Source organism: Octopus bimaculoides, chromosome 4 (assembly GCF_046866305.1).
Source record: "Octopus bimaculoides isolate indiv1 chromosome 4, ASM4686630v1, whole genome shotgun sequence".
NCBI lineage: Eukaryota > Metazoa > Mollusca > Cephalopoda > Octopoda > Octopodidae > Octopus > Octopus bimaculoides.
Genome location: NC_142931.1, coordinates 127,982,779 through 127,996,468, shown reverse-complemented (window position 1 = coordinate 127,996,468; position 13,690 = coordinate 127,982,779). Strand labels below are relative to the sequence as shown.

The 13,690-nt window shown below is 36.7% G+C and overlaps 1 protein-coding gene across 4 annotated transcripts in view; it reads left to right on the top strand.

Annotated features, from left to right (window-relative positions):
* Positions 1 to 13,690, top strand: part of LOC106871167 (inhibitor of growth protein 3) — a 37,403-nt gene that overhangs the window by 22,893 nt on the left and 820 nt on the right. For 2 of the 4 annotated variants that reach the window (XM_052967469.2, XM_052967467.2), the window contains 4 exons: positions 414 to 610; positions 4,915 to 4,929; positions 10,365 to 10,878; positions 12,236 to 13,690. The exon at positions 12,236 to 13,690 is cut by the window's right edge and continues 820 nt beyond it. In XM_052967469.2, coding sequence (XP_052823429.2) covers positions 414 to 610; positions 4,915 to 4,929; positions 10,365 to 10,878; positions 12,236 to 12,346 — 837 coding nt within the window. In that variant the 3' untranslated portion in view covers positions 12,347 to 13,690. The remainder of the gene's footprint in view (positions 1 to 413; positions 611 to 4,914; positions 4,930 to 10,364; positions 10,879 to 12,235) is intronic. The other 2 variants (XM_089351431.1, XM_052967468.2) reach the window with 1 other exon arrangement.

The window sequence follows — 13,690 nt, the reverse complement described above, 5'->3', positions numbered from 1 at the left end:
ATTCACCATCCTACTATGATGCAGGAGTGGAAACTGGAACATGAAAAGCTGTATGCTTTGTTCAGGGGTAAAACAGAATAGTTGTAGTAAGATACCCAACACTTTAGCTTATACCACTTTTGATTTTCTTGTAGAATAAGGGATGATTCTTGAATTGTTTCCCCAGATAAGTTTGCACACCTATTTCATGTTGTCCAAATATTTTATACAACCTGTTTGATATCTACACATAGTTTTTTTTTTTTGTTACTGAGATATTGTATCCATATATAAATATACACACATACACTTGTAATTCTGTAGACTTCTCCTTATGGCATGATCTTAAAATAATTTTGAATGAAGAAGAGCTTATATGTATTTTTGTTACTGTTACAAACCTTGACAAATATCTCTTTATTTGTGTATTTCAGATGGCACAGGGTCGCCGTACTCCTAGCATGAAAGCCAGCATTGTATCGATGAGCAGGCCAGCTGATATTGCAAAGGAGCTGTCATTTGGTAAAGAAATTGCTTTCAATTCCAGTGCTAATTGTACACCTACACCACCAGTAGTAGAAACTGCTCCGATTAGCAGCGGAACTACTCCAAGGGCGCCACGTTCAAAGAAGTAAGTCCTTTTAGTTTTAATTAGCTATTACAGACCACCACCATCGTTACCATTATCATCATCAACAACAGCACTAGTTTTAGGTTCAGTGGTACCATATTCACTTAGACCTGGTTTGATGTCTTGTCTTACCTGATTAGATGTTCTTGCTAATCCAAGCAGCTGGATATGGGTAGCATGTATGTGGCATCAGTATCACAAATGGGACTATATTTCTCATCCAATGCACCGTTTGCTACAGCTTGGTGAAGCTTCAAAGAAAGATGGTCTATGGTGTTGATTGTATTGTATTTTAGTCCAGTACAACTTTTATTATTCTTATACAGAGTTGTAGAGTCTATTAGCTAGGATAGGTTATTCCAGCTCTACCATTGTTCTTTAAGATCTTACATTTATATACAAACCATTGTTGACTAAGTCAATTAGTGTCATATCTGTGGAGTATATATAATGACTTCGAAAAAATTTGAACTCCTGACCTTTGAGTCAATTATCCAGCTCCTGAACCAATTAGCAACCATAGACCAAAATGTCACCAAAGGCTCATAGAATGGACCAAGCAAATGTCCTTCAGTACTCTGTTCTATTATTCAGTATCTCCATCTTCACCCTACTGATATGTTAGTAGAAGGGTGGTGTTAGAATCAAAATGACACAAGCCACTATTAATTGTGTGTGTCTCAATAATCTTAATGGACCTATGTTATATTGCCAGACTTTAACCCTTGGCTTGCTGAGCTTGCTAATATACTCCTTGATTTTTCTAAGTAGCCTTTATAAAACTCATTAATGTTCTTGATTAAGTTAACAAAATTTTAGATAGTAACTGAGTAAAGCCACAAGTAAATTTTCAATGGTGTCTTTCGTAAAACTCATTACTATTTCACCCCAGCCATGCTAACATATATTGTATAATTTAACTGTTTCACAGTCATCTTGACTTTAGTTGAAGTCTCAACTGTATTTCACTCGATTCATGAGGTACTGTCAGTCACCTCTAGTTTCAGTTACATGGCTGTTTCATTATTTGTGATAGCTTGAGCTGTTGATAATATGGCTCTGAAAGAATTAATGTTGTTTCAGTATTGATTAAATTATATGTTGAACCTTAATGTCTTTTCTATAATTTCCCTGTTAGTCAAAGATGTGTGTATTTATACAGTTTGTTGTTAGAAGAAGGAGAGTCCCTATCACCAAAATCATTAAGGGCTCATAGACTAGGAGTGCCATGGTGGTGGTATTTTTAAGTTAATATGAGGATTGTACTGAAAATAAAGCAAACTGGGCATAACATTTCTTATTAACTTGATATAGATCATTCAAATTGTGCATATTTGTAGAGTAACTCTTCTTCAATACAAAATGTACTATTCACTACAAGTGATGCATTTGTACCATTGTTGCACCCAACTCTCAAATACTCTTTGGAAAAATTTCAGATGTACACTGTTGTATACACTTCTTCCCTACCAAATTTACCACATCTGTATCATCAAAATTGTTTCTGAAGGCCTTCATTCAGTGGAACAAACAGATGAAAGTCAAACACCAGATCTGAGTTGTATGGTGGATGAGGGATCACTGATCAGCCTAATTTGAGGATTACCTGATTTCTTGCCAACGATGTGTGTGATCATGCATTGTCAAGAGTGAATGTAGATTGTTTTCAGATTTTTGTTCAGTCTCTTCTTCTAGATAAGCTTTTTGAGTGTTTCATTGTACCACTTGTGGTTCACAGTACAACAGTGTTCCTGAAAAATCAAGGAGAAGGATGCTTTTGTCATCTCCTAAAACAGTTACCTTGACATTCTGTTGCTGACACTTGAACTTCTTAGTTGTGGGAAAAGAGACGTCATACCATTCCATGGACTGAGTCTTCATTTCAAGATGATAGACATGTACCCACGTTTCAAGCACTTTCCAGCATATCAGATCAGACTTCTGTTCTTCTCTCCTTCAAATCAGATGTCAACTGCCAAAGTACCCATTTTGTACACACTGCATGATACCCAAAATCTCCCATCTTTTGTTAAACATTGTGACCACAGTCCAGTGGTTCAGCAAGCTCACAGATGGTGACTCATTTGTCTATGCATATCAGTTCATCCATTTGCTGGTGATTTGCATCACGGGTCACAATAGATGGTCTCCAGCTGCATGGTTTGTCTTCACTACTGGTTTCTCCTTTAAACTTCTTCATTCTTCTGGTGTTATCTTTATATACGACCTGTCACCTTGTGTGGATGCTGGACATCCTGCACCACTCCTTCATCAGGAACTCAATAATTGCACATTGCTTCTATTTGAAACCCTATTTTTTGTCTGCAATAAAGACAAGTAAAAATGGTTACTATACTTAGTATACCAACATGTGCAATTTGAATAACCTATTGCAGTTAATAAGTTATATTGCTCACTTGCATTACTTTTGTATAATCCTCATATATGACTTGAATGTGTAAAACATTTTTTTATATGTGCCAAGTTGTCATAACATAGAATGAATATTATGAATTCTCTCATTGAGTTCTCTCATTGTTACAATGGATCTAATTTTGTATTGCATAATGTCATTCCATAGTGGATAGACCATACAATTGGACACTGCTGTAATTTCCACTTCTCTAATAGTTTAGACTTTATATATCACCTATGTGAGAATTTTACCTTTCATTGTTACTTTAAATTCTTCATATCTATTCTGTTGACAACTGTTTCTGTTTAATTCATCTGAATTCTGCTTTCCTTAACTATTAGAACCATTTCTATAGGTCATCTCTACAATCTTCTTCGCTTCATATTTACTATAGATCCTTTATATTTCATAAGGTGCTTCACATCATCTTTTCTGTTTCTCTAAATCTTGTTAATGAAATATGTCAGATACCACCGATTGTGGCAGTCCTTCATTTTTTGTTTTCATCACAACAAAAATTGAAGAATTTTAATGTCCCTTGAAAGAGGGTTTTGTTGTTACAATTTTATATATTTTGGTTATGTTGGAGCAGATATCTTTACAGCTAGATGCACTCCCTACCACTTGCAACTCAATAGTGAAAAAGGTACCCTTTGCTATCCAGGGAGATTGAGACCACAATAATTTCTTTTGATAATTGATATCTTTCAATGAATGGCTGAAAGTATCTATTCAGTTTTCTTTTCCTACTTTCGTCTTAAACCATGGATGGATGACTGAAATAGCAATGCCACAATGATTTCTTTTTATAATTGATATCTTTCCATGAGTGGCTGAAATTTCTTATCATGTCTATTCAGTTTTCTTTTCCTACTTTTGTTTTAAACTATAGATGAATGACTGAAATGTCAGTGACTGGTCACTGATAGATCACTATTAAAATATAGATATTAGTTTTGAATTGTAAAGTTGTTCCACCAAACCAACTGTTATAAAACAGTACGAGGTATAGCAGCCTTTTGAAGAATTACTCCCCTTACCATAGATCTTAAATTATCCAAGTAGAAGGCTTTTCAAATACCAGTCATCCTATCTCTCTTTCTCTCTCTCTCTCTCTCTCTCTCTCTGTGCTCCACTAGGTGTTGACACAAATTTCAAATAGTTTAAGATTATAATGTGTATTTCTAGATTAGACTTGATTCAGCTGATCTGTACAATTAATTCCAGTTTACTACTTATGTGTTCAAAATTGTCTTTTTTTAATCAAAATGTATAATTTTGTTTGATCTTTATGTCAAAAGTATTTCAATGTTAAATGTCTCTTTTTTTATGCACTTATGCTTGCTGTTCTCTTTATATATATATATGTGTATATATATATATATATATATATATATATATATATATATATAAAATGTGTGTGTGTATTTGTGCACATATATATATATAATATGTATATATACATACACACACACATACATATCCATCTTTGCAGCATGTTACCAACATATTTGTGTGTGTGTGTGTGTAGAATGCTTGTTACTAGTTTTAACGTACCCTAGTGAATTCATTATGAGAGTGAAAGAGAAAGAGAGGGTTTGCATTTGATACTCATTAACAAAGCTATCAGCATGTGCAATTTTTTTTTAAATGTTAAGTAATGTGGCAGGTTATTTATTTTTTTCCCCCCCACACGTATACATGTCATTTGAGCTATATCTTATCTGTTGCTATGGTAATTGTTTAGTGTGAACCCGTTAAAATACTGCTTCTTCATTTGCAGCTAAACCTTCTTTGTCATTAAAATTATGCCTCATTTTCAATTTCTTCCTGACTGTTTGGTCTAAATTCTAAATTCCCTCTCTACATTTCCTCCTCATTTAAACAGGCGGCGAATAACCAAGTGAGTCTTTCTAAGTGCCTCTGTTTTTTTTTTTTTTTTTTTTTTTAAATTTATTTATATTCATATAACAGAATGGATGCAAGTGAATGAGTATGTATGTTGTGCGTGTGTGTGACTTTGTGTATATGTGTATCTGTGTGCATGTGAAACTACATGTATACATTCATTATATATATATATTTATTTATATATATATATTTATTTATATATATATATATATATATATATATATATAAATTTTCATTTAAGAACTTAACATCCATGTGTATGTGTGTTTGAATTTAAGAACGTTTATAGATATTTACATTCGCACATACACATGTATACATATACACATGGATGTTTGGTTAATTGCATTTACAATCATTCATTCCTTCTTCGTTAAAAAAAAAAAAAAAAAAAGTTGTCAGTTATTCACACCATACAAAGAATAGTGGAGCCTGGTGTGCTACCACATAAGTTGTTTGTACTGTGTGACTTAACTGTCAGCTTCTGTCCCGTTGCCTACTGTAAATGTTGCAATTTCTCTTTCCTCCTAGATTAATGCCAAACTAACATTATTTCACGTCTTTTATCATTCCTACTCACTCTTCCTCCTTGTTGCTACAGCTAGTCTAGTGGTGTGAACAACCTGATGGTAGTGTTGTCAGACAGTTGGATCACTTCAAATGATAAATGCAATGTTCACTCATACTTCATAGTGAGCAGCATCATGATACTATAGAAAAGCAGTATTTATGGTCAATATATGACATTGAGGTGTGATTATGTTTAACTATAAACATAGTGAGGGATCATACTAGAGTGTGACAGTATTTATAGTTAGTATAATATGATGGGCGATGTTAATGGCCATTATGGTATAGCGAACAACAATGTTTGCAGTCAGTATGGCACAATCTAAATGATCAGAATATGTCTAAAATATTCAATGCCTTTGAAAAACGCTAGATTTGTTGTGGGGAGTGCAGCATTGAGCATCTGTTGTTACTGTCTCATTTAATGTCAGTAGCAAACACCACTGATTAGTAGCAGTTGTGAACCCAGAAGCATAGCAGCGATTGGGTTAGCGGGGGAGTCAAGAGGGAGAAATTACTTGCCAGGTGCAGGCAGGAAAGGCACAAAATTCCATCTAGCATACATTCCCTGTAAATTAAGATGGGCATACCAAAAGTGTCTATGTGTACCCCAGTGCTGAGAGTCTTTGGTGTGACACTGGGCAGACATTATCATTAAGTGCCTGTGGTCCCAGCTACATTTAATGTCAGGTATAAATGCTGCTATTTAATATCAGTGGTGCAGACCACTATGTAGTGTCTGTGTTAAACACTAACTTTGAATATCAGTGGTGAACACCAGCGTCAGATGTCAGTGGTGAACAAACACAACTATTTAATTAGTTTGTGATGTACACCATTTAGTGTTTGTGATGAATTCTGCTCACCATTTCGTTAAAATCAGTCTGACACTGACTTCTGCGATAGAGGTAGTCTATGGTTATTGCCATTCATGCTTGATGGAATTGGTTACATTTGAAGGAAACTCAAACCTGGTCATTCTTTCCTTTGTTTAGTTGATCAAACAACTGACTGCTTCCCATCCCACCATGACCAACTAATCGTCTGAACTACCTGTGGAATTTGTTCAAATACACCACACTTCCTGCCTTTACTAAACCATTTCTGAAGGAGTTCTTCTCAGCAAGTCACGCCTTCAGCCATAGTACTAACCTTGCTCTCGTCTAACTATTACTACTATATCTAGCTGCATGGTCAGTAACATCTGATTGATATTAATTTGGTCTGGATACTGGTCAAGAGTGACCACATGCCATTATTTCAACTTAAAGCAATACCATCTTATTTAATTTTGTAATATGTATTTTAATCAATTTGTTCGTATTTTGTTGTTGTTATTGTTGTTGCTGGACTATATACCGGACTATGTACTGTTGAGCAGGGCTAAAAGAAATCAGCTTTTAACAATCTGATGCTTTAAGCAGCAGTGTTTAAATACAGTACTGTAAAGGAACACTATTCAACTATAGGAGGTTGATTTCCAGCAAGCTGAATCTATGACAAATTTTTCAATTCACAGCTAAAGCTATTCGATTGTTCTTACTCCCAATTAATGTTCTTGGGAAGGGGCATGGATACTGCAACATCCCTGTTTGCTAAAATATTAATTAGATAAAATACCATCTTGTACTTCACTTTATATATGGAGGCTGTTTAGTGTGATTGATGAGTAGATAAGTGCTTAACATATTTATATACGCACAGCTCCATATACATGGTCAGGTATATAGTCCAGAATATTCTTTTTTTGCCAAATTGTATTAAATGTTTTGATATGTAATCAGTTGTTACCATTTGATTTTATTGATGTCAGTCTCATGTTTACTAATCTCTCACAAGCAACTAAGGCAACTTATAGTTAATTACACTCTCTAGCTATAGATAGTTAAATGACTGTTACATGTTGGTAGTGGTGGTGGACAATATACACAGATATAGAGCAGAATACATGTATACATACATATATGCACACAAATGAGTTTATGTCCCAAGATAAACATGCACATACACACTTAGTAATAGTGGAGGCACATGGCTTAGTGGTTAGGGTGTTGGACTCATTGTACGATTGTGGTTTCAATTCCTGAACTGAGCAATGCATTCTGCAGCAAAGCACTTCATTTCATGTTGCTTCAGTTTACTTAGCTGGCAAAAATGAATGCTCTTGCAACGGGCTGGTGTTCTATCCATGGGGGTAATATAATTACCACAGAAACTGAGAAACTGGCCTTATAAGTCTCTGTGACTCTTGAAGGAGCTTTATTTTATGTCCTCTTTTTTCTTATATACACATAGTAATGGTAGAACTGTTGTATAGTTACACACATTTACATTCCAGACTCATAGTAAATGAATCTTATGTTGACTTTGATAATATTTATGATGTTTGAAATAGCTATTCATTGCATTATAATATCAGTGGCTGAGCATTCCACAAACTCCTATACGCATGGCTCAGTGGTTAGAATGTTGGGCTCACAATCACGAGGTAGTGTGTTTGATTCCCAGGCCAGGCTGTGTGTTGTGATCTTGAGCAAGACACTTTATTTCATGTTGCTCTAGTTCACTCAACTGTAGAAATGAGTTGTGACATCACTGATGCCAAGCTGTATTGGCCTTTGACTTTCCCTTGGATAACATCAGTGGTGTAGAGAGCGAGGGCTAGTATGCATAGGCAACTGCTGGTCTTCCATAGACAGTGTTGCCTGGACTGGTGACTTGGAGGGGAACTTTCTAGGTGCAATCCTACAGCCATTCATGACCGAAGGGAGTTTTTACCCTTTATCCATCCTCAGATAAAATCTATGTAACTCAGTGTGGCAAGGCTGGCCTTTTGGATTACAATTACAATTCATCCAACAGGCTTCCACATAGTTTCTGTTGACCCATCTTCACTCTCAGACTGACCTACAGTAGGATTGAACTCAAGACTTCATGATTGTGAAGCAAATTTCTTAACCATTTGACCATACCTGTGTCATACACAGAGTAAATGTGTGTATATATATCTCCACGTAGTGTAATAATGCATACATTATATACACAGATAGCAAGTTTCATCCCTAATACTTTGTGTGGCTATCTTTCTCCCCCCCCCCCCCCTCTTATCTATTTGTTTAATTCTGTCAACTTCTCTCTCACCCTTTTTTTAAAAATTAAATTTCTCTTCACCATCCACACTACCATCATCAGCACCTTCGCAAAACATCAATCAAACTATGCTTTGTGTATCAACTCTTGTCTATTAACCAATATTTCGATTAGAGATCATATAAATTCTGTCACTCAAGACACAACTAGATCAGTGACCACTGTATAGTATGTATTAGTTGTGATATAGCAGAATTGCTGTTGTTACCACCACTACTACCACTAATCAGGCCTTATTTCTTACATAGTGATAAATATTTGTTTTGGAACAACTCTGCTACTTTCATTGTTAGATAATTGCTTTAATGTCAGCTTCTTACATCTCTGTTTTGTCTCTCTTTAATGAACAGCTATTAGAATTACTGCTTTCACAACTCCCTACTTCTGCCATTAGCACCATCTAGAATTGATCCTAATCGCCAGGCACACTAGTTAACACTTGTGTATATATGTGTTAGAATGTTTGTACTGTATTCATGATAGTTCTTGTGGTAAACCTGTTGTTCTAGATTTCTACAGACTGTTTATTGAACTCACTTAAGTATTTTATTTTCACTTTCTGCTATCCCATTTTGTCTCTGACTGAGTGATATGGTTGGGAAACAGGCTTAATATGATAATAATAGACTGCTAAACATTTTGAGGTTTGTGACAAAGCTCTGATAAACTGTTTTCTCTCAAAGATAAAAGGATCCCTATGTTTTCTTATAATAAATATAAACCAAAGCCCAGTGAAACTACAAAGATCCTTTATGCATTTGCTTAGCATCCTAGAAACAGCAGGAAAATTTCATTCATATCATCTTCAAGGAGAAAAGGTATATTGGATTATGTTATCTTCGATAAAATGTGTTTGAAACATGATGGAGTGATCATACTGGTTTGCAGAGAAAAACAACAGTCAGTTGTCATCTCCTTATGGCATGCAGACTTACCAAAATATGTGAATTTCACCATATGTTTTCTCACATCTAGAGCTATAAATATCTGGGACCTGCTGTGGTTAGGTCAGGGTTACAGGGTTTAGTTTTTAGCTGTTAGAAAATCTAGAGCTATATAAGTAACATAGAATAAACTCGACTCTGTTGGTCACGAATGACCGTGTGTGCACCTAAGAGGTTCTCCTCTGGGGTACAAGTCTAGGTGGAAAGCCGCCTCACCGGCAGACGCACAACCTAGGATTGTTTTTATGGAAGACCAGGAGTCACCCATACCACCCTCCCATCTCCATGCCACCGATGTTATCCAAGGCAAAGGCCGATACAGCTTGGTACCAGTGATGTTGCAACTCGTTTCTACAGCTGAGTGAAAATGGAGCAATGTGAAATAAAGTGTCTTGCTCAAGAACACAACACGCAGCCTGATCTGGGAATCATACTCACGACCTCACGATCGTTAGCTCAATGCTCTAACCACTGAGCCATGTGCCTTCAATTTGTAACATAGAGTATACCCTGATAATTCTTTTTGAGTAGTCTGTTAGCTGTAGCACTTAAGTATAGAAAGGACCAGTTTTGAAATTCTGTCCTGGAGTGTAGGTGATATTTTGTGAAGTTTTACAACAGTTTTTAAGATAATATCCTGGTTTTCTGGCTAATATTTTTGTAGTGACTGTAAGGAGATTGGCTGTTATGAGATGACATTTTCTCCACCATATTTCTGCTCTACTGCATTGTAACTGTGTCTTATTTTCTTTCTCTTTAACAGACAGTCAAAAGCAGCAGCGGCGGCGGCAGCTGCTGCTGTTGCTGCTGCCAACCAGCACCAACAAGCAGCAGTGGTGGCCCAACAGGCTGCTCAGCAGCAGCAGCAACAACAACAACAACAGCAGCAACAACAACAACAGCAGCAGCAGCAACAGCAGCAACAACAGCAACAGCAACAACAACCACTACCACCACCATCTCAGCAGCAGCAGCAGCAGCAGCAGCAGCAACAACAGCAGCAGCAGCAGCAACCACCACCACCACCACTGCCGCAGCCACAGCAGCCGCAGCAGCAGACACAACCAGCACAGATTCAACCTGCCCATCTAGTAGTGGGTAGTAGTTCAAATACAACTATCACCTCACCGCAGATAGGGGCCGAGGAATATTCTAATGAACTTCAGATAGTTGATGAGAATGGTCAGCCTGTTGATTGGCAAGACCCTAACGAACCTCGTTACTGTATATGTAATAATGTTTCCTATGGAGATATGGTTGGCTGTGATAACGATGATGTGAGTTCCTTGTTTACTTTTATTGCTTCTCACCCTTTCCCTTTCATCCTTACTCTTTTTTCCCCTTCCATTTACAGGAATTATAACAACCAAAGGCAGCTATGGCCACCTGTCTAAAATTACTTGATATCCAGCTGGTGCTATACTGTTGTTTTAATTAGGCTTGTACAGTTTTCTCCTCCAATTCTTTGTTGATGTTATAAAATAGCTATTACTGTTTCAAATATAACTGACCCCTTATCATGTAGACACATCACTCCCAGATTAATGATCAGTCGGTCTGAAATAGTTACCACAACAATAATGCAATGAGTATTAAATGGTGAATCAAGAGGCCTTAAGTGGTAGTCAGTCAGTAATATGTTAATCTAAAGAGAATTTGATATTGTTTAGCTCCAGATAGCTCCCTCAGTAAGCAGACTTGTGATCAAAAGAGTTCCAACCATAGCCATCTTGCCTTTTATGTATAGGAATCAGGTGCACGTTATCCAACATGTCATTTTTAAAGATGGTTGGATGTAACTTGAGAGTTTTAGTTGCTAAGTTGGCAGTGTTGATCTAGAGAGAGAGATGACTTATAAGCTGTGGTGTGTGAACACTTTATTAATCAAGAGAGATATTAAGAAAGTTTAAGGGGAAGTTACCTTGCCAGAAGTATGCCATTTGTTGTCACACCGCATCACTTCATATATTTGTCACCTATTTCTTTCTCTCATATAATATACGTACAGGGTCTTGCAGATAAATTGAGACCAATTTTCAGCAGTTGACATAGTGGATTTAACGTTTCATTTTTGGACAAATCTTTGCTTGAAAATCTAATCATCTAATCCTCCTCTTAATTTTTGAGGTAAATAACAAACTGATTCGACAACAGAACGTCATGGAACAACAGAATTGTTCCGCCATTGTTGTTTTGGCATGCACTGGGCACACTGCCAATAAAATTGTTAAGTTGACGAAACTTCCAAAAGCAACAGCTTATAATGTGTATAGACAATTTAAAGAAGAGGGAAAGATTGATACAAAAGAACACAAGACTCAAGGTGATTCCAAGTACAATCCAAAGTTTCTCACTGGCCTACATATAGACAACTGAAACTACTTTTGTCCATATCCTGACACCCTCATAATGACCACCACCACAACTGATAATTCTACCTCTCAGAGGATATCCCCCCAGCACTACAAACGACTAAGTCTCTGTCCATATCTTCACAATACCACCACCCATTCAACTATGAAGGACTATCTCTTGTCTATTTGTATCCTTACACCACCATAACTACCCATGTCTGTCAACCATCATCATCTCACTACCTTCACTGACCATATCCTTATTTTTCTCTCTTTTCAGTGTCCAATGGAGTGGTTCCATTATGGTTGTGTAGGACTTACTCAAGCTCCGAAAGGTAAATGGTTCTGTCAACAATGTACACTGGCAATGAAGCGCAGAGGCAGGAGGTGACTGGAATACTTACAGTGTAACTACATGTCCACTTCTCAACTCCTCGATTCTGCTTTGTTGGTCTACAAAGAGCAACGAGATGAAGAAGGCCAAAGAACCGCAGGAGATAGCCAGCTGCAGTGCAGCAGGGGAAGCTATCGTGAAAACTGAAGCAAAGAAGTGAGACTGACCCAGACTGTGAACAGAGCACAGGGTGCATACAACGATGTTTTTTGTTTTAAAAACTTCTAGCTACCAGCCTCTAACTATCTCAACTTTTCCTAATCTATTTCTCTTTCTCATTAATTAAAGACCTGTCCTAGTCTGTGACAGATCTTTTGTTACTCTAGTGTGGTTGGAACCTTTAGAAGTAACCCTTTTCATCTCTTGCAAACCCTGCAATAAGGCTTGTACCTCACAAACACTGCTCTGTCCAAGACAGCCCTATCTTTTTTGCTAACCGTCCACTAGGGTTACACAAGAGACTTTCCATGCTGCTTGCATACGGTTCAAGAACGTATAGTGAACTTTTGGCTCTTATTCTCAGGGGTCAGCTTCATTCATTACCTCCTACTTGTTGGTCTCTTCACACCTAGACATGACCCCCACCCTTAAACCATTTTGTAATTCTATAACAAATGCTGCAGTTGAGGCCATTATGTTGTGTAAGCAGTGCATATTATATATGTAATTATGCCACAGCATGCTATTGTCTAGGTTGGCTTTACAGTTTATTGTGTGTGTATGTGTGTGGTGTGTATGTATGTCTGAAGATTTCTGGTTCAGTTTGAACATTACTCATTTCTTCTAGATAGCTTTTTTGAAGAGTAATAAACCCCACCCACCCACTTTTCTGTCTATCTTTACTATCCAGCAGCCACCATACCTGTTTTTAACTTGATAATGATTATCTATTCACACAACTGTTTTCATGGTCTTAGTGTGTCAGCTTTTTTGACTTCGACCAGTGGTGGTACGTTTATATTTTCTAACACACTGGGTTGTGTCCCTTGTTTATCAGGGGAGGACAAAAAAAAACAAACAAAAAAAACCTTCCCAGGCTTCAAACACAGCAGTACTTCCTTCCATTGCATGTATGTAATGTGTTGGAGCCAGTAAAACTTTATCTGGCTTGCATTAGTGTGAGATTTGGCATATATCCAATGGTCAAGGATTCCTTGGTCACTCTGATGAAACACTACTCACACTTTTTACTCAGGTTCTCTCTTTTGTTGTTGCTTTTATGTAATTTTTGATAAAAAAAAAACATTTTTTTGTTGATTTTATATTGTGTAAACAATGTTAAACTACATAGTTTTATATTGTTTAAAATTAAATGACAATTGGAAGGTTTACTGGTTCTGG